Source organism: Rousettus aegyptiacus, unplaced genomic scaffold (assembly GCF_014176215.1).
Source record: "Rousettus aegyptiacus isolate mRouAeg1 unplaced genomic scaffold, mRouAeg1.p scaffold_m13_p_1, whole genome shotgun sequence".
Classification (NCBI taxonomy): domain Eukaryota; kingdom Metazoa; phylum Chordata; class Mammalia; order Chiroptera; family Pteropodidae; genus Rousettus; species Rousettus aegyptiacus.
In genome coordinates, this window is record NW_023416284.1 from 22,103,149 (window position 1) to 22,124,485 (window position 21,337).

Genomic DNA, 21,337 nt, shown 5'->3' on the forward strand with positions numbered 1-21,337 from the left:
CCATAGGACCAGTGACTGCTGTGGCTTTCAACTCTCTTCCTTTGTGGCTACTTTAATCTTGAGTAAACTGTTCTGAATTCCAACTTTCTTCTCCCTAATCAGAGCAAGCTATTAAGTTAGCACGTTAAGTATAAACCTATAGAGTGAAGGCAATTTTAAAATGGCCAAATTAGATTAGTTATGACAGTGAAAAGCCATCTATCTAATTGATTAAAAGAGGTTGAAGGAGCTCTGTGAAGTCCCTAGAAATAGAATCCTGTTCTGTTAGATATTGAACATCTAAGTTACCTAAGAACAAGTGATGACATAGGAAAACTCTAGAAAATGAAAAGAATCCTACTTAAAAACAAAACAAATAAAAAGGCAATCTGATTTTAAAATGTCTTTATTAACAATTAAGTTGTTCATTCCTCTTTGCCCTCGTCCTCACTGGTTTCCTGGACACAGTTCACCTGATCCTGCCAATTAAAGGAAACAATTACTCCCAAAAGACGTTAAGAATCAGTTACCAAGTTCTCAAATATTTATCAGCACCAAGTAAATTTCCTAACACCAAAGAAATATTAATCAAGGAATGTGGTATTAATATTTAATGGTCTATATAACTACTTCAAGATGTAGAGATTGTTTAAATTTCAAATGACTATAAGAGCCCTTTAAACCTGAGTAATACCTATCTATATTTCATATTTGATGAAGGGACAGTAAGCTACCATCCATGGCCACCTTTTTATAAAACTTTATTGGACACAGCCATGTTCACTTGTTTATACATTGTCTATGATTGCTTTCCAGCTAGCTAAACAGCAGAGTTGTACCCTTTAAAACTGGCAACCATTCTAGATCATCATTTATATTATTTTATTCTCTCCATTTACTTTCAACTATAAATAATCCCACCATATAACCATAGATGAAAAACAAAACAGGGAACTTCAAATTTTCCAAACCCTCTTCTGTATCGTGCGCTATGGACACAGGTGAATACATACACATTTTTACTGAAAACTGAAGTCCCTGTTTTTCTGAGGCTTGAGCCAAACCAGCAAAGCCTACAACCTCAGAAGGCTGTTAAAACAAGTATTGTGTAAAAACATTTCCTGTAAGAAAAGTTTTAATGTAGAAGAAATTAAAATAAGAATTTCACACACAAGTAATTATTTTTGAACCACCAGAATCCTTTTGTCTGAAAGCGGTTTACAGAGTAAGAACTGCTTAACTTACCCTAGACAGTTCCATAGTCTGGCAAGTTTTGGCTTTCCTTCTTGGTTGGCTCATGTTGTATGATGTCTTGAGAACAAATGTTATCCACCTATCATTAAAAATGTAATTTTATTAAAATAACATGCTTGGCATCTTATATTCTTACTAATATTTAACATGTACATTTTATGTTTAGGTTCCCATCAGTGGGGTTCTTTTGTTTTGCTATGTCATTGCTTGGAGAAGATCTGGCTTACAAGGTCATATTCTATTAAATTTTTTTCACGTGCACTTATGAAATTTTCTTCCCTACCAATAACTACACAGTTGTTCCTCTACTATTTACTAGGTACAAAGAAATCTTAAGGGGATTCTAAATGTGTCCCAAGTTGAATTCAGACTACTAAAAATATAGCATTTCTCCACTAATTCAAGCCTTTTCTGCTCTTCTATATTTTCTCTATACAACCATGCACCACCATCTTTTCCCAGGTGTGCTTTTTTTTTTTTTTTTTTTTGGTGGGGGGACAGGGGGTAATATTCTCCATCTTTTCTCTTTCCGGATCACAAACATGCACACACCTACTTTTGAAAACAGAAATATAGATTGTCTTAGGAGAGACATTTTAAAAATCAAACATGTTTCACCCCCACATAGCTAAATCCATTTATTTAACCATTAAATAGAAAATTAAACCCAAAAGTCCTCTACTACTAAGGTTAAGATTTCTAAGGTAACTTACTTCCAGTCAACATCACTCCAGTATCAGCCAACATCAATTATTCGTACCTAAAGAATAATAAGAAAAAGTTAATGTAAAAGACAAGGGTATAAGGTTTGAAAATGCTAGTTAACTTCAAAATTTAAAGAGTAAAATTCCAGAGACCAAGATTGGGGGCAAGTTACAGCATAAAAAAATAGGAAGAAATTTCATGGGGGAGGGAATCTAAAATTATTCTTATGTCAAGTAACAGACACCTGAATTAGAATGAAAACTGCATCTTCTTTAAAATACAAAAGCCTATTATCACCAGTCTGAGCACAATAAAGTTTGACTGCAACCCAAAATATACTATCCCTTATGTGAAGGTATGTGACAACGTTTACCTTACTAAATGCATTTTAACATTGGCTTTTTTTTTTTTTTTTCTCCATAAAAGCACATACCCCTGCTCCCTCATTCAAGTATGTCTTCCATTCTCAGGTGGACTGAACCACCTTCAGCAGTCCTCCAAGAGTACCCTTCCCATTCCACAGTACACAAAAATGCAGTTGTTACCCTGCCATCCTATATACTTGCCTTGTTCTTTCCCTTTAAGTCCTCACTGAGTTTTAAAGTTTGGGTAGGGAAGCTACGCCTTATTGGGACAGCAAGGAACCTGAGTTTTTTCTTAAGACATTCACCTTCACTATATATGCCTGCAGGGCCACAGTGCACAAAAACCAGAAAGATCAGCCTTAACTCAAGTTCCAGGTTTTTCTTCCTCCCTGATTATCAGTTACTGCCAAGGGTACATAAAATAGAGTTCCCTGTTGCACATGTACCATCCATAAGGGATACTATATCGTTTTGCATTCTTCCCCCATTCTCCAGATTATCTTTATTCTGTAGCCAGTACCCACCCCCCTTTTCACCCTCCGAATAAAATCTTTTCAGCACTGGTGTTCAAAAGCAACATTTTTATGGTTGACGGTTTATCAACAACTGTGAGATGTCCACAGTTGAATCTTCTTAAAAATTGCCAATCATTATCTAGCAGCAATGACAGATGATTAGGAGCAGTCAAATCCTCCGAGTTCTTTCCCTAATAGGCAGCCATTTGAGAACTGCACTAGCTGACAAGAGCACTGAAACATTATCAGCTAAAGCCAAAACCAAAAAAGGCCCAGAACAAACATCCTGGCTCTCTAAAACCTGTCCAAAATCATTAAGGGAAAGGCAGTAAATGCAGGACTGTAGATCATGTCACTGCAGCTGACAATGATTAACAATAGGAGACATGCAACCCCCATTAAGTTTAAAAGTCCAAAACTAGTCACACGCATCTCTTTATTTGGAAAAAGTGAGACTATTATGCATTCTTTGTAGGTTTTGCAACCTTGTGTAAAGAGCACCCATTGCATTTCTTTCATCTTTCAGAAAGCACCTGTATCTGTTTCCAAGGGCCTAACAGTACGAAAATGCATTCTGGCATCACACTTCTGAACGTCATACCATTCTCAGTAAAAAGAATAATTTTGGTTTGTAGCAAGGAAAGATTATGAAATACAACGCAAGCACCTCGGTAGTGTTATTACTGAAACCCATTTATTCCCAGCTTTTTGACTGATTTTTAAAAAATCCTCTGCACTATGATTCGCAAATTACAGCTACGTACAAATCAAAACTAGTAAGAATCGACTTAAGTCACAGGTTTCTCATTCGAAAGTGCAAAAGCCTATATTCATCTTGAAATGAGCAGAATGAAGCAAATTAACCCACCCACCCCAATGATGTTCCTTAAGTCCGTATTATATATAACAAGTACAGTCTCTTAAAATTGTTACTATTATTAAGAAATAAACCTGAGCTTTTTTATTTCTAAATACTCAATCACTAAATCACGGTAGTCAACTGCTGGCCACCGATTTAATGGATTATGCCACACGAAAACCCCATCCGGGTTATATGCCAATTTAGTGACAGTTTTTGTCACTAATATCTAGCAGTACGTTTGCCTTGCATTGTATTATTCAGATAGAGGGCTAAACTTGTCACCATTTGCTCTTTCATCTAGCAGGAGTCAAGTTATTTGCTTGAATGGACTACACATTAAAGTACAAATTTGTCCCCCATCTTGTGAATTGCTTGCCAAACAGCAAGCCATTTTTGATTGAACGGAAGAAAATTCTCAGTCAAAAAGTTCTCACACATTTATACAAAATAACCAAATTTTCCAGTTACAAAGCAGAAAGAATTTTACGTGAAAAGCTGTTTCTCACGCATGCTAGTTAAAAACCAATTAAGACCTGAGTTGAGTTGAGGTCTGGAACAACAGACGAAGCAAAACTTAAGTCCTAAGCAACAAAAGATGTTTTTGAAGACTTTTTTTTTAGTAATTGCACATTTTGGATTATAGTATCACATCTCTAAAGCTAAGGGAACCAAATTCAAAAAGCTACTCTGAACATTTGCAGTTATCCTACAGAATACGACGGAGTCTTATGATTGGGAAATGATTCCCAACATGTATTCAACTGCAGGCAGGTCAATGTGCCACATCAGTTTCCCCCAGGTTTAGAACAGACATATTTAGACAGATAACTTGGAACTATTCACGTTAGATTCCCATCTAATCCCATTAGTAACAAAGGTGTTTCCATGGAGCCCATTAAAAAAAAAAACATTTTAAATCACATTACAAAAAAAACTGTACTTTGTCTTAACTCACTGGACCTGCAGAATAATTACCAAGATTGCTTTCTGAAACTGATATTGGGCAGGTCAGTCTTCTACAACAGAGTAATTATCACAGGCTATACAGTCCACGTCAAGATGCTAAAAGCATTCTACTATCAGGTATGGTTTGGTTCCCTTTCCCCCGCACCACTGATGTGTTCCACCTTATCTTCAGTTACGATGCAACTAAAGAAGACCACACAACTGAAGCAGATATACCAAAGAAGCAAGTTTGCACTTTTTATCTGAGAACTGCAACAGCACTGAATTCTGCCTGACAAATTACAGTTCTAAACCCAAACCCACGCAGTTTTGATAAGCTAGCTTTACCATACAAGTGTTAGTTAGGTGCTGCACTGTTATTTCATCGTCAGAAGTGTGATGTCAGAATGCCCACGGAATAAAAGTACATAGCAAGTCACCAAGTTAGATTATATTGCTTGTTACCTACCTGTATGCAGTCGGCAATGAGAATCTTGGAGCAAGCAGGAATACTACATCCGGGTCCTAATGTCCATTGCCATTTGCGGTACTACGTTCCTCACAGTTACGCACTGCAGAAATGCTGGCTAAATGCAGTTATGTAGCAGGCCACTACTTTAATAGTGCATAATTGCAGTCCAAGAACACCAGAAAACATTCCGTCACAACTTAGTGGCTTGCCCAAGAAAAGCCAAGTATCTAAATTTTTATCTGCCATAATATGCCACTTATAAAAAATGCACAGGCGTAACATTACAAATTCCCAAATTATAATGTTTATATTAGTGGTATAATAACATCTATAAAGAGTGGTGGGGTTTATAGTACTTCTTAAGGAGTGTAATTAGTGTTCTAAGCAAAGAAGATTATGATTTCACTAAATAATGTGAGCCAATGTGTTAAACTACCTAATGAAATACACTGGTGTCTCTTAGAGAATGCAGTATTTTAATGATTAGGAGTACTAATTTAAAAATTATCAGTGTTCCTCTTAAAATAGTAAATATTGAGAGAAAGTGGAGAAGAGGAAAATGGGGGCAGGTGATTTACCTAAGTAAGAAAAATGACTAAATTCTACCAAAGTACTACCTTCCCTTTCCCACCCCAAGTTTCATATCAGCTTTTAGGCAACTACTTTTTTTAAGATGACTTAAATCCACATTAGACTAAAAACTATCATATACATTATGTTGCAAGACTTATAGAAAGTCTATTTGAGTAGCTTATGACCCTTGGTACACTGCTATTTCAGTGATAAAAGTAAAAAAAAAAAAAAAACTTAGTTGAAACTAAGCAACATTATTTGCTAAACAACGTTTAGCCATTCTACAGCCCAGTGAGGTTATCAAAACCACAACTTTCAGCAGATTATCCATTAGCATCCTTCACCACTCTTCAAAGGAACAGTACTACCAAAAGCTTATTTTTAGGGGTCTTTGCCAGCATCCCTTATAAAGAAAGGCATGTAATCTGAAAAATAAACTGAAACATTAATTTTATAGGCAGATTTTCCCATTTCCCCACCAGCCCCCGCCCACATATATACAAGTTCACCCTCTGTGGGTGTCCCATGAACACCCCTTATTTTATCATTAGTGGAGTCCCTACCATACAATATCAAATTGTAATGGACTCCTTTCAAATCAAGACCCTTGTTGCCGTCCAAAAAAAATCTCAAATATCACCAATTCATAACTTCCTCATTGATATAATTATGGCAGAACTACCCATTTCCAGGTGTCTTGGTGAATAGACATTTTCTCTGAGATTCTCTTCCTTAATTAGCACACCATGTACCTGTCAGTCACACGACTAGAATTGGGTGACATGCCTGTATACCTCCCTAGTGTTTTTAGTATTATCCAGTTTCCTATGCAGAAAGTGCTCAATTGTTTCAACAATGGACTTCCCTTTGTACTCAGGCACCATACTAAACTTTAGCATTTTAATGAAGATTTCATTTAGAATTTTACTTTTGCCAATTAGCACCAAGAACAGAAGTGAAAAGGAGGAAGACACATTCAAGAGTTCTATAATGTACAAAAATTTGAATGGAACCATAACTAAGAACAAAGCCAAACCATTCAATTACTTTACCCTACTTTTAGAAAGCTGTTCCTCTGCTAATACATACACTGGAAAAGCAAGTTTTCACTGTACTAAGACAATAGTAACAATGTACTTTTAGTATTAAGTCAAAATCTTATTTTTATGGAAGAGTCAATGACATTGCCAAAGAACTGACAACACCATTGAAACACTCCCAAGTCTTACAGTGAGAGAGATCTTCATATTTTTACTATGTAGCCTGAGCGACTCTCCAGATTGTACTACAACAAAAGAAACTATGAAAAAACAGGTTAACAAATATTTTAAATTAAGAATGGTTATCTGCAACCCTATTAAGTCACCACTAACTCTTAGAGAAGAGAGCAAGCAGATTTTTTATAGTCCTACAGATTTTGCCCAACAGAAGTATCACAAGAAAATGTAAAAGTTAGAGTACAAATGTATATATTGTTAAACCTACTTTATGCTTACTATACTTATTTTCGAGTTTAATTATCCAGACTAAACCCCATCTTTAGAAATCGCTTGAAGTAATAACATGAAAAGACTTCATGTTTAACAATCTTTAATTCAAATATGAAAGTTCAATACAAGCCATTTGTAGGGCTTGGGACTTAATTCTTTTAAAAACAAGAATGGAGGAATGCAACAAAATGATCTTTCCACTTTTTCTTCAGAAACTTTCAAGGAAAGGATAGATCATAGGGCCATAAAAGATCCATTTACTCATACCCACTTTCTCTCCCTACCAATAGTCTTACACCCATTCCATAATCTTAATAGACATTCCTGAATGAAGATTTACAGTTCAGCTTTGCTTACATAACCATTTAAAAGTACTTAGCACCGCTTGCTTCCTATAATGCCAAACAAATCAAATCATGAAACTACTTCGATATGCATTTCTTCTTTTTAAAACAAGGGGGTACTTATTTGTAGAAAGCAATACTTAGCCTACAAATACATTTCCCAGAAATGGCATATGCCATTTGAAGGTCTAGACACTCTCATGCTTTCAAAGTGGAATACCTAGCCTAATGTGCATAGAAGCATGAATGGCAAAGTTGAAGATCAATATAACTATTTTATCTATTTATTTGAAGCACAGTAAAAAAAAAAAAATGGTACACTTTGGAAATTCAGTGGCACAAGGTACACTGCCATAACTTGAGGGACATTATACAGTTAAAAAAAAGTAAAATAAAAAGGAAAAAAATTCCCCTGTTTCAAACACTGCATTACATAATTTTACCTGCCCAAATAGACCATTTACAAATATTAGGTCAATAAACTGCTAACATCCATAAAAAGGTAGCTTTCTTACTAAAATGCAAGAATTTAAAAGATTGGTATCTAAACAAGAAAAGACAAAAACAAACTGGAATGAAAGCCTAGATATCACATCTAAAATCGGGGTTTTTTGTTTGGGCCTTCATACTCTTCTCTCCCTCTACCATATCCTGCCGGAGTTCCAGGCCCCATTCCTCTAGGACCCTGTCCACCCACAGGTCCCGCACCTCCCTGCCCAAAGCGCTCAGTACGCTATTGGAACAGTAATTAACAGTTCATTATATGTAGTTGATGTCCATGTGTGTTAAGTAAATATTTTAGAAGGTTCCGTAGTCAACGTTCGTCGATACAATCACCAATGAGTCGATCCACAGGTACCGGGAACATAGAAAGGAAAAAAGGGTAATTTGAAAATTAGTTTACGATAATACATGCCTTGTGGTATGTTCCCACTTGAGCCATTCTCATACACCTGTTTCACAGAACAGATCTTCCCTGTAGTGCTAAAAAATTTAAAAATTAGTGCAGATGTGAAAACCCATTCCAAAATGAGTTTTAAGAAATTTCACATCAGAGTAACCCACTGAAAAGCTTGCAAACTTCTCACTTTCAAGGTCTGAACGGGAAATTTAATTTCCAAGTAAGCCTGACAAGCCCAACCAGACAGATTCAATTCACTCAATGAAGTGACAAAGACCTACTCACCAGTTAGTGGCATGTGCTGCATAAGAAACCTTGTGCTTTTCAAGATCTTAAGACACATCTGCTAAGTTGCAGAAATCTTAAAAGGTTCAAAGTTTTAATAAAATGCTACCAGACTACAAAAAAGAAAAAGCATAAAAGACTAATAGATTTAGTCACCTTAAACGACACAGTAACTTGAATGAAAGAACTCGTATTGCCAAATTCTCACAAGTATACCACCTTCACAGCCATCACTATATAACCAGAGACAATTACGTTCACAGTACTAATACGTATTATTTATTACATACTGACTGAATATACAAGCCCACCCCCATAGAGCCCAACTTTTCCCTTAGGTCTTTGTTAAGTCCACTGTCAGTTAACTATGATTTCCATGTTTTCATTCTCTCTCAAAACAGTATAGTTTTAGGTACCTTTAGTCTTAGAAATCTATATAACCAAACAGAAGAACCTTACAGATGTGCAAGCACAACAGTCTGAACTATCTTTCAAACTCCATTTAAAACAGATCAGTTACTGAGAATTACCCCAAAAAACATAAAACAGAAAAATGGTATTATCAGGGTTTAACTAATGCTATTCATAATTTCAATGTGTTTCTTACAAAATACTATAAGGCTACTTGATAAAAGTAAGTCTCAATACTTTATTTTTCAAAATCCTAAAAACTTTAGGGTTTTAGCACACTGTTACTGTGAATTTCAAAAAGTGCAAAAGAGAACTTGGGGGTTTCATGATTGTTATTACAACTTAGAAACTGAAAAGGCTACCTGTTACATGGAATGTAAAAACTACTATGTGACTACTTTGTCAAATTAAATTTTACAGATTTGTTTACATACCTACAATCTGCCTTTTAGGAAGCACGTAAGCCAATGTTACCCACATTACTTTAAAAATTCAATTTGAAGAAAGATAATAGCACTACATTTAACCCAACCAGCTATTTGCAGTTTTAATTCCCAAAACGCCATAAGTGGATTTTAAAAAGGTGAAGCCCCATACTAAATCCTTATGTTCCTATTTGTAAAATAAATCCAATGAGTTACATGCTGCAGCTTCCTTCCTTTGCCAAAAGCTTATAGGTAAATTAATCAGATTCAATTCAGTTGTGAAAATGCACTTTTCTCTAAAGTCAATACTCAGTTCTCCTAAGGATTTTGTAAAGCCCTAAATACAGCCACTCAGACCAATTCACTTGGTTGTTCTAAAGCATACTGACGGGCTATCTGCACAGCTAAATGGTAGTATTAATAAGTTTCAAATCAAATGCACACAACCAGTATGCTTAAAATTATCACTTATTTTTGATACCCTGCAGCAAAATAGAGATGTCTGTTTTAGAAGATGTACCTATAGACAGGCCCAACGGATGGGAAACGACGAGTCAAAACATTAAATAATTCCTCTTTCATGGGTAGAAGCCACAAATATAGGTCAAAGTCCTACACATCACTAAAACATGCCTAGAAGCTGCAAACTACAAGTCTAATACATACTTATGGCAAATACCAGCTAAACGAACAACAGTTTGCCATTTGATTACTCTCACTTGGATGTAGAATAATCAGGTACATTATCTAACATTTAGAATTTGGATTTGCCATGCGCTGGAGTGCAAAAGGACACAAGCAATATAATGGAAAGCACCTAAGTCTACTTATTGCCAAAGATAACTCCAACATACTACTGACAGCATTGACTTCCCATTGGCAACCGTTCTCTGTTTAGGTTACCACACACTGAGATCTTCTACGTTGCCAAAGTATTCCTCAATACTACGATTTACATGATAGGGGAACTAAAAGAGGTCCAGTCACCTACTTTAAAAAAAAACACACATGTAAGTTGTGAAAATGAGAATTTCCTTTGTACTACGTCCCACAGGATACATTACCATGTCGCTTCCCATCATGGAACCACTCATAGTTGCTGGTGGAACTCCAGGATTAGCTTCATAACCTATGCCACCACCACCACCTAAAGGTGGAAATTTCTGTCCTCCAGAACCATAGGGATCTAGGAAACAAAAAGGCTGGTTACAACTCAACCAGAATATTGCTCTCTAATGGTACTGCTAATTTAATTTTCTTACCTCCCATGTTCATTGCTCCTCCACCACCCATTCTCATGTCTCTTTCTCTCTGAAAAGATAAAAAAAAAAGGAATCTATTTCACACGCTTGTACTTGAGTACAAAGAAATTCCTAAATCTAACCTGTTTTTAACTTTTTTTTAAAAAAAAAGTTAAGACAATTTTAAAAACCAGTATTCTGAAACCAGTTATTATGACTCAATTATTGAAACGACCTAAAAGTTCCTTCCCAACCAATGAAATACTTGGCCCACCCAAAAAGATAAAACTCTAAGGCATACCACAATAAAACAGCTATGTGAAATGTTATATTCAACAGAGTAAAATTTCATTCTAGGTACCTACAAGTTTTGTAGACAACTCCAATTAGATTGCAATAGAAGTTTACTTACTGGATCCATGTAGCCCATTCGGCTGTAACTTTCTTCTCTTTGGCGTCTCATTTGTTCTTCCATCTCACGTTGACGGATCATCATTTCTTCTTCCCTTCTACGTCGTTCCTCCTCTTGCCTGGAAATGCACATCAAGCACATATACCAAAGCATTATCCACATCTTTTAAAATTTAATTTGAAGAAAACTAGCAGTTTAACAGCTTTACAAAGTCTAAGAAGCAAACACATGTAAAGAGCTTGAGATTAAATCTAGAACAGCCCCAGAGGCATTCTGGCAAAGAAAATAAGCATTATTTATGAAAATCTTACACACAGTTCTAACATAAGTATTATACCAACATTGACAAACCTCTCTGTTCTTCATCTGACTCACCTGCAAAATTTAGATACATCTTTTCTCTAAATGTTAACTGAAAAGCAGAGGCCTAGTTTAACAAAATTTTACCTTAATTGCATTTCTTTACGTTTCTGCATTTCTTGATTGTGAAGCTCTTCCATGCGTCTTAATTCTTCCTGGCGTCGCATCAGATCTGCACATTGGGAAATTTTGTTTTGGATTCACATTAATGAGGTCCTAGTAAGCTTAAAAAGCACTTGATTCTATCAACAAAATTCATAGTCTTTTACCTTGACGCAAAAGATTTGCCTGATGCTCATGATAGGCATCTTCCATTTCACTTTCCAATTTGTCTTTTGCATCCTTCATGTTTTTTTCGACTTGTTCCCTTTGCTGTTTCTCCATTTCATCTAAGGACTTCCATCGCTGCGAATATTCGTACTCAAATGTGCCATGCTGGGCAAAACGAGGAGGGGTTTCTCTCTCCCTGACAATATTTAAACATGAATCAATTTGGGGATGCACTGAAGAAATACTACCTGAATCCCCTAAAAACACTGGTCTTTCCCCTAGCCTATCACTTATAATACCAAGAGGCAAAGACCACCTAGGTTCATATAAAGTATCTTCACAGCAAAAACACACATTCCAGAAAAGGAAATAAACCCTATCTTCATTTCCCAATTATTTCCTCTAACCAAATTCTTATTCAAGAAAAATTTCCCCACCCTTAAGAAATCAGAATACCTACACATCATACAACTGTTTAAGGACAAGAGTACATGAAATATACCTATGTCAGAAAATAAAAATAGGCATTTGAATAACTAATTACTCCAAATCCTCTAACTTTCTGACCCTGAAGTTTTTATGAATCATATCCATTTCTAAGTATTTCGCAAATTTTAGGCAAAACTGAAAAATTACTAGAACAAGTTCTAGCTGACATTTAAAAACTGCCCAATAGTTTAATCAATCTTACTTTTGATACATAGGATTCTTCTGTGCAAGTTTTTCAGGAAGACCGTCTTCATCATCTAATTGTTCAAGCGGTTCCACAATGACTGGACGAGGTGTTCTAGTAACAAAAATGGTTCCATTTTAACTTTTTCCCCGTCTTATTACAACTTCCTCATAAAAAAAGTTAAACAGAAATTATTAAAATAAGGACAAAAACTTACGTTGTCAGTAAGAAAACACCTTCACTGCACCTTTCAAATGCTTTTCTTGCTGCTGGTTTAGAAGCAAATTCAACAATGCCTTTCCCTGTAGATCTTCCACGGTCATCCACAATTACAACGGCCCTTTCAATAGGACCAAACTGGCTAAAGGCTTCTTCCAACAGTTCATTGGAAACATAAGGTGAAAGATTTCGAACTGAAAGGGCAGCAGCATGTGTGGCAAAGCGAACCCGAAGCTGTCTACCTCTCATGGGTGTATCATCGAGCTCAGCTTTGGCAATTTCAGCCAATGCCCTAGATTCCTGAAAGTTAGCAGATATCTCATGTTAATAACCTCAAACACAGGCTAATGCCCACTCTGAAATTGTCATAAGCCTAACTGCCATTACCATTCTTCCATCAGTTTGGTTCAAACTAACTTCAGGCAGCTGCCTCCCCCTCCACACACACACACACCATTCAGGCAGATACTTAAATACCTTACCCAGCCACTCCTCTTGTTCCTTAGGTTCCAACAATTATGCACTATATAAGCAATCACATCTTTCTTGTAAAAATGATAAAAATTTTAAAGACTAATTTATTCTCGGTTTAAAAACCAGAACATTTAAGAGCAAAAAGACTCTTAATACACAAAATCACACTCACAAGCTTAATAAATCCGAATCCTTTGCCTTTGTTGATAAAAACTTCTCCTGGTTCTCCATATTTAGCAAACAGCCTTTTGAATTCGTCCTCCGTAATATCAGCAGGCAAATTCCCAACAAACAACCGACAACGCTGAGTGTAAGTTTTTTCTCCAGGTCTCCTCAAGAGAGACAAGTTGGCTTTAAACCCCTAATAAAAAAGAAAGGGAATTTTCAGACATCAGTGACCTCTGCAAACAAGGAAACCCAATCACTTTTTGATTTTTATTTTTAGTTTCAGATCTACGGTACATTAGTTGGATGTTTATATAGCTTATGAAGTGATCCGGTTACTCTAGCACCCGTCTGGCACTATACATAGCCATCACAACAATAATTTTTACTTTTCCCAAACTGATGTTAACAATCGGGTTGCTCTTCTGTTCCGTTTAAAGTCAAAGTAAGATTCGACTATATAGGTGCGGTTTCTAACATAATCACTGTCCTAACAGCAGACACTCCAACTCATTCAAAATACTCTTTGAGAACTGTCACTCAAACCTCGCTACAGAACAGACTATCAGCTATCTGGTGAGACCTGTATGCTAAGCGACCCTGACAAATCCAAATCTTACCATACAAAACTTAAAATGAATTAAGAAAGAAAATGACCAAAATCCGGTTGTCCCTAATACGCGCTTTTTAACTGGTAGTCACTGACAAGAACCTGCCCTTTTCAGACCGTTGATTCTCCCGATCTCTGCAACCCTATGTATCACGCTGTACTTTACTCTGGTTCGCCAAATCCGCTAGCTTTAACAAGATCCATCACGGCTTCTCATCGCCTCTTTCCTCAGGCCATCCATCCTCTGTCCGTAGTCAGTGGGGAGGGCGGGGGAAATCCTGGAGCCGGCTAGCGAACCCACGCAGTCAGCCCCTCTCCCCCGCAGCACGCCCCGCCCTCCGCCGCCCGCGCGCAGACGCCTTTCCGGTCGCCGACAAAATGGAGGCCGAACGAGGAATGGGTCGCCGCCATCTTAGGGGAGCCAACGCGTACCTCCGGGAGACACTCACCTCCGAGTCGGAGATCTTCTCTTCGCTGCGGCCGCCGGGCCCGCCGGGCGGGGGCCCCTGATGATGCTGCTGGTGGTAGGGTGGGTGATGCTGCCGGCCTCCGCGGGGCTCCCCGCCTCCTCGGTGCGGCGGCTTTGGATGGCCGCCAGGAGCGCTTAGGCCCGGACCACCACCGGGCTTCGGCCCGCCTGGCATTTTGCCGCCTTTGGGGCCGCCAGGACCTGGGCCCGGCTTGGGCCCTGGGCCCGGGACCCCCGTGGGTGGAGGCGGCGGCCCACCGGCCTGAGGGGGAGTGGTGGGGACCCCACTGCTCGGAGGCGCAGGCGGGGGCGCCCCAGGGGGCGCGGAGGTGACAGCAGGCGGTGGGGTCGGGGTGGGGCCCGGCCCCGTGGTAGCCCCGGAGGTTGGGGGAGTAGCGGGCGGCGCCGATCCGGAGGCCGGCGGAGCGCTACCTACTCCGGGAGCCGGGCCGGGTCCCTGAGGAACGACGGGCTTGGACGAGTCCTGTGGCGGTGGCGGCTGCTGATGCGGTGGTGGCTGTTGATGCGGCGGCTGCAGCGGCGGCGGTGGCTGCTGCGGTGGCGGCTGCTGCGGCGGTGGTTGCTGCTGCTGTTGGTGCGGAGGCGGTGGCGGGATCGGGGGCTTGGGGCCACCCTGGACCGGGCCGGGGCCCATGGGTCCGCGGTTCTGATTGAGGCCCATACCGGGCGGCGGGGAACGGAAGTCATGGAGGCCGCCTCGACCACCGCCTCCTCCGCGTCGGTGGAAGCCACCACCGCCACCTCCGCGGCTCCGGAACCGATCTCGAGACATGTCTGTGGTCAAGGGGCGGTCAAGACAGAAGCGGAGAAGACGCTCAGGGAACGTAGAGGCCACCTTGCTTCGCACAAGATGGCGGATGACACAGGCTGCGCGCCGCCTTTGTCCTCTTCTTATATAGGCCAGCTGGCATGGCTCCGCCCATTTCTTGATCGGTAGCTCCAATAGCCAGTTGCAAGTGTCGTTCTTGATAACACTAAGTTACGAAGCGCTAATCTTTTCTATTGGCTCCTAGGTGAGAGGCGGGAGTAATGTTGGCCAATGAGCGGAAAAGGAGTTGGCTGTAGACCACTATGATTTGCTGGGAGAAATTTGAATGGGTTCGGCGGACCAATTTTCCCATGAAAGCAAATCGCAAAGGCTCCATCAGCTCCAGGGGAGAGATGTTAAAGAGCCCTTTGCTTTCTTGATTTCTCTGAGAGCGGTCTGCTTGTACCCAGAAAGAACAGGCATTCTCTGGTTCAAAAGCATAAATTAAGTGCCTGCTATCTATTCTCCCTTGTGCTGGGCCTGTGAAATTAGAGAAATAAAATGTTACCGATTTCACACACAATCTCATTTCGTTTTGGAACCTCACCGGAGTACAAGTTTGTCCAGCAGTATAAACTTTGCAATAGAGTCAAGGGGGTGCACTCTTCTAAGAAAAGGAGTCCTTGATTTTGTGTGTGTATTCGTGTGTATAGACTAATAATTTACAAACACAACAGGGAATATAAGATTTTTCTTAATTCCACTACCACTCATTTTATGAAAAGACTAAGGTACTTTAAAATTATGTTAAAATATCTATTTGGAATCATCCAATGAACAGTATAAGCTTACTTAAAAACCTCCAACTTCTTTGAAGTGCACCAGCCATATTATATAATACTCCTCCCAGTCACTGTCATCGGTGAACCTTTTGGTGGATCATTCCTCCCTCAATATTAGCTCATGGCTTTTGTCTTCCTTTCTACCTCTATTTTTGTTCATCATCCAGTATTTATGTGAATGATCACCCAATACTCTTATCAATTCTTTACCTCTTCACTTCCAATAATCTCTCCTTCAATCCTGTCAGCAGCTCCACTCCCATGACTGTCCCCACTGGTCATCCCTGTGTTTATTATTGCCAGTAAGAATTCCATCTCTAAAATCTCTATTTCAAGAATTCCAACTATCTGATTATAGTAACTCTGATTCTTTGACTTCATCAAAATCTCCAAACCATTAAATTTGCTACTTTTTCACTCTCTCTCACATTCTTATATTCATGACTTGTGTCACACAGTTTAGATATTACGATTGCCTACAAATACAACTCTTGTTTTCCTCTTTCTCCATTATACTCACCTGGTAAAACCCCAATTATAGTTGGACCAAACAATTTCCTTCTCTAATAAGGGCTGAGGCTTTCGCTTTTAATTCTTGACCACAAGTCTCAAAGAGCATTAGACTTTTCCTGGTAGTCTTACTGAATTTCCCTATTAAGTTCACTTTCCCACATCCAGAGAGTGTATTTCACACCTTCTCTGTTCAAACTCCTACACATTCTTCTCTCCACCATAACTAATGACTTCTCATATTTAAGAAAATAAAAATCAGAAAGGAACATTCTCACCCTACCAGAAAGACACAAGCCTATTTGATTTGTATTGTGGAGGTACAAAAAATAACTTTCCTCCTACCTTCTAAGTTCTTCTGGCTAAGATAATAAATTAACATAAGACAGATCAACAGAAGAAAATGTCCAAAATTTATTATGGATGTACATTTGAGGGTGCCATAAGACATGAGACCTGAAGGCACGTTGAGCAATTGAGGTTTATATGCCTTTTTAGACAAAGGAAAAGAGAGTCAAGGTCTGAGATTTCAAAGGAGAAGTTGGCAATTCACAGGTAGATGAGAAAGAGCAAATGTGGTAAAAAAAAAAAAATAACAATAATAAAAATAAAACAATTATTTTGTCGGGCCACTCAGAAACAATGGGACACGGAAGGAAGTTCAACAAACAGGCTTTGCCACAATTTTTTTCCTTGCCTGCCACATTTAGTTTATATTTTAATGCCAAGATGCTGCTTCTTTAAGCAGGTTTTCTATTTTAATTCCTTTAGGCAAGAAGTTCTTTCTCAATCTTTTATTTCTTAATAACCAACTTAAAATCAGTATTCCAAAAGGCACATTTTCTGGTGGCACACCTTTGGTCTCCATCTTCTCTTCCACATTCCTAATACCATAAAAGATGTGTCTTTGCCCCCTTATCTAGTGGCAAAACCCCTTGGTGCTGTGGATCCCACCCCTTGTGCCTTTTCTAGGACTTTTCCTTGCTGTATCACCAATTACTTTTCCTGGATCCTTACCATCTGAAAAATAAACAAAACCTTCCCTTTATCCTATTGTCTCATTTCTTCACTCTGCAACAAAACTAAAACAAGTTGCACTAGAGGTCTCCAATTCCTCACCTTTATTTCCTCTTCAGTCCACTTCAATCTATTCACCCTTCTCCTCTTAAACTTGCCAAGGATACCAATGATGCATATGTCAAATCCAATAAACACATTATACTCATCTCTTTTTACCTGTTAGCAACATTCAACATAGATGGTGCTCTGCCTTTTATGAAACACTTTTCTCACTGGCCTCTAAAACCACGTTCTCATAATTTTCCTCCTACCTCAGTGATCTCTTTCTGACTCCTCCCTTGTATGACCTCTAAATCTTGGGGATAGTTCAGGGCTCATTTCTGGATCCTCCTCGAAGCAAAAAAAAGAAAAAAAAATCTAGATGTTAATCTTCAAATATATATTTCCATGATAGGGTAGACCTCTCCTTTGAGTTCCCAACTCATATCCAACAAATTAGATATATCTGCTTAGAGTTCTAGCTGGTATGTCAGATTCAGTATGTCCAAACTGGAGCTCTTATTGTATCAACCTCATCTGTCCCTTCCCTTAATTTTCCCCAGCATAGTAAATAGCATCACCTCATTGTTAAAACAAAGATTCATCCTTTTCTTAAAATCCAAAAATCAGTTCTAACTCCAAAGTATATCTCGAATCCATTTACTTCTCTCCATCTCTGTCACTACAACCTAATCTTTTTCACCTCCGTCTCTCACCTGAATTACTGCAACCACCTTTTAACATCTCCTAGCTCTCTTTCTGGATCTTCTCTAATCCATTCTCCATATGTCAGCCAGAGTGATCTTTTAAAAAAAAAATATTTCGGATGTCATTTTCTCCCCTATTCAAAGGCCCTCGGTGGCTGCCATTCATCTCAGAATAAAATCGAAACACCTTACCAAGATCTACAAGGCCTGACTTGATCTGACTACTGTCAGCTTCCCTAGTCTTATCTCTCTAGTTGCTTAACCCTATCCAAAGGAGGCCCCTATCTGTTCTGAAGATTTATCAAATTATTTTGCATACATTTTGCTTCAGGGTATTTGAACTTGCTCCTTATTGAAGCTGACCTGCTCTTTTGCCAACTTCATGCAGAGTTATGGCTTCTTTATTCTATCTCAGCTTGTGTGTCACCACAAAAAAGCCTTCCCTGTCAGTCACTACATCTAAAGTAAGCCTTCCCTCTCTGTTACACAATCCTGTATATGATGTAAAGTGTATGATAGCTCTCTTCAAAATCAGCATTTATCTTGTTTATTTTTTCACCTGTTTATTGTCTATGTCCTCTGTTAGATTACAATTCTGAGTTCTTTAAGACTTTACACTGGTACCTAACACAGAGACTACGAGCACAGAAATGCTAATTAAATATGTACTGAATGAATAAATGAATGAATGAAAGCTTAACAATGAAGAACAGGCTCTAGTTCCATCTCCAGGGCATTGTCCCCAAGTCCTTCACATTTCTGACACACTCCTTAGGGAAGTCATGAGGACTGTGTGAAGTGTTTAGTATTAAGGGCTCAGCAAAAACTAGCTATTGTTATAAAAAAAAAAAATCAGAGACTTCTAAAGGCACTTGAGTGTGCCAAGAAGACAAATGGAGTTGAGTAATTAAAGTCTGGTTAGTGTATTCTTGAAGAAGCAAGAAAGTTTGTAATGCATTTTAGATAAAAGTCTATCCTTGAATTTAACAGTAGATTAAAAGAATGGTTCACCACAACTAAGTAGGATTTTTCTTGGGAATGTTGGGATGTCTTAATATTAGGAAAGTTATTAAAATACTAAAAGAGTATCAAGCTAATACAACACATCAATAAATCAAATAAGGAAAAGCATAGGGATGCTAAATTTTTAAATTTTTAAAAAATTTGGAACAGGAAGATAATTTTTCTAAAAAGATCTTTATTTAATTTTGTTAGGTGAAAAAATGTTAAAATTATCCCAAGCATAGCTGGAAATTGAAAACTGCTGATTTCCTTCATTCTACGTAGTGACCACTTAGTGACCATTTAGTACTTCTTACCAGACACTCCATTACCTCAATTACTCTTCGCAAAAATGCTATGAACTAGATATTATGATTATTCCCATTTTATAGATGAGGAAACGTGCTTACAGAGCTAATGAACCTTTCTAGTGTTACACACAGTTAATGAATGATAGAGCTGGGATTCAAATTCAGATCTTTTTTACTCTAAATTTCAGTGTTAGCCATTCTACTGTATTTTTTCTTTCATTCTAGAAGTTGATGCTTCCATTATAGATTTAGTTTTTAATTTTTAAAAATTAAATGAGTAGTAGACTACATACATGCTAACTGTGAAAGAGTAAAGTAATAAATAAAAGTAAATTCTAGGGCAAATTCTGACCCTCATTCACTCCCGCCATATTGTTAAATGTTTGATGTGTGTATCAAAAGGAAAGTTCTTTAATATGATAAGAAATATCTACCTCAAGTAATAAATATAACAATAACAAATTAATTAATCATTATATGCTAGACACTGTAGCACTTCATATTGAATTTTCATTACAGCTCTGAGATTGATAGAACTGTCTTTTTTTCCACTTATAGATTTAAAAACTACCACCTCTGTAATCCAAGCTAACACAGTAGCATAATTTCTCACCTAGACATTTGCAAAAGCTTCCTAAATGGTGTCATAGTTGCCCTCTTACATTCTATTTTCCACACAGCAACCAAAATCATCTTTTTAAAAAGCATATATAATGCCTCATAATCACTTCTTTAAAACTCTTTGTCTTCACATTGCCCTTAGAAGAAGAATACAAACTAAGATTGCCTTCCATTCCCTGGCCATTATTTTCCTCTCCCTCTTGCATTCTTTGCTGCAGTCCCCCTGCCTTTTAGTTCTTTTAACTCATTATGCTCTCAGCTGAAATAACCTCTCCCTACCCATTCTCTTTCCACTTTTTGGTTAGCTCCTATTCATCTTTCAGAACTTGACTTATACCTGCCATTCTCTGAAGGCCTTCTATGACCCCATAGATCAAGTTGCTTCATTTGATTGGGACCCTGTATTTTCACTCAGATAATAGTCATCCCACTTTACTGTAGAGACTTTCTAAATTGTGCCCTTTTAGACTGGAAGATGGTGAAGGCCATGACTGAGATTCTCTTTTAACCATCAAATCTCCAGAGCCTGGTGCTGGGATACGCAATATATATTTGAATGAATGAATGAATGAATACATTAATCTTTCCTTTTCTGAAACATTGAAGAATGCCACTAGTCATAAATTATTAATTTCAGATGTAATAGTTCAAACTAATAGTCCATACATAGTTCAAAGTAAATTATGCTGGATGGCATGTTAAACAATCTTCATCCTGGAATGCTCTGAATGTGGATGAACTAAAGATTCAAAACTATAATTACAATAAATATGAAGTATAATTAGTCTCTGGTTTGACTTCTTATGAAGCCCAGAAGGATAAAGGATGGAGATAATATGCTTCATTCAACACATTGTTGCTCCTCAATGAATATTAATTGAATTGACTAAATTTACATCTTCAACTGTATCCCAGAGCCTGAGAAACCATGTTGGTCAGTTTAGTTTGTGTTAATTTAGCTTCATAGTTCCAACTTTACAGAGGTTGTTTAGTTTTCAGATTTATCAGAACTTGCCTCTGTAGCTTAATGCAAATTATTTTGTTTGGGAGCAGAAAACGGGAACAGAAAGGAGGGTACCTAAGCTCCCAAAACGCAC

At 38.1% G+C, this 21,337-nt stretch overlaps 1 protein-coding gene across 3 annotated transcripts; it reads right to left on the bottom strand.

Moving 5' to 3' along the window:
• Positions 1 to 367: 367 nt before the first annotated feature.
• On the bottom strand, positions 368 to 15,301 carry SFPQ (splicing factor proline and glutamine rich). 3 transcript variants are annotated; one of them, XR_004954259.1, is made up of 13 exons: positions 14,400 to 15,300; positions 13,348 to 13,536; positions 12,700 to 13,001; positions 12,501 to 12,596; positions 11,809 to 12,005; positions 11,627 to 11,711; positions 11,180 to 11,297; positions 10,789 to 10,837; positions 10,591 to 10,712; positions 5,095 to 8,237; positions 1,947 to 1,993; positions 1,225 to 1,312; positions 370 to 458 (listed from the first exon to the last, which is right to left on the bottom strand). XR_004954259.1 is itself a non-coding variant. In XM_036231543.1 (10 exons), exons 1-10 carry the CDS (start codon positions 15,210 to 15,212, stop codon positions 8,100 to 8,102), a joined length of 2,109 nt encoding a protein of 702 aa, XP_036087436.1. In that variant the 5' UTR covers positions 15,213 to 15,301; the 3' UTR covers positions 7,244 to 8,099. The 3 variants fall into 3 exon arrangements, 1 of the variants encoding a protein (XP_036087436.1); XR_004954260.1 differs by lacking the exon at positions 5,095 to 8,237 and having other exon boundaries at positions 368 to 458; positions 14,400 to 15,301; XM_036231543.1 differs by lacking the exons at positions 370 to 458; positions 1,225 to 1,312; positions 1,947 to 1,993 and having other exon boundaries at positions 7,244 to 8,237; positions 14,400 to 15,301.
• Positions 15,302 to 21,337: the final 6,036 nt, after the last annotated feature.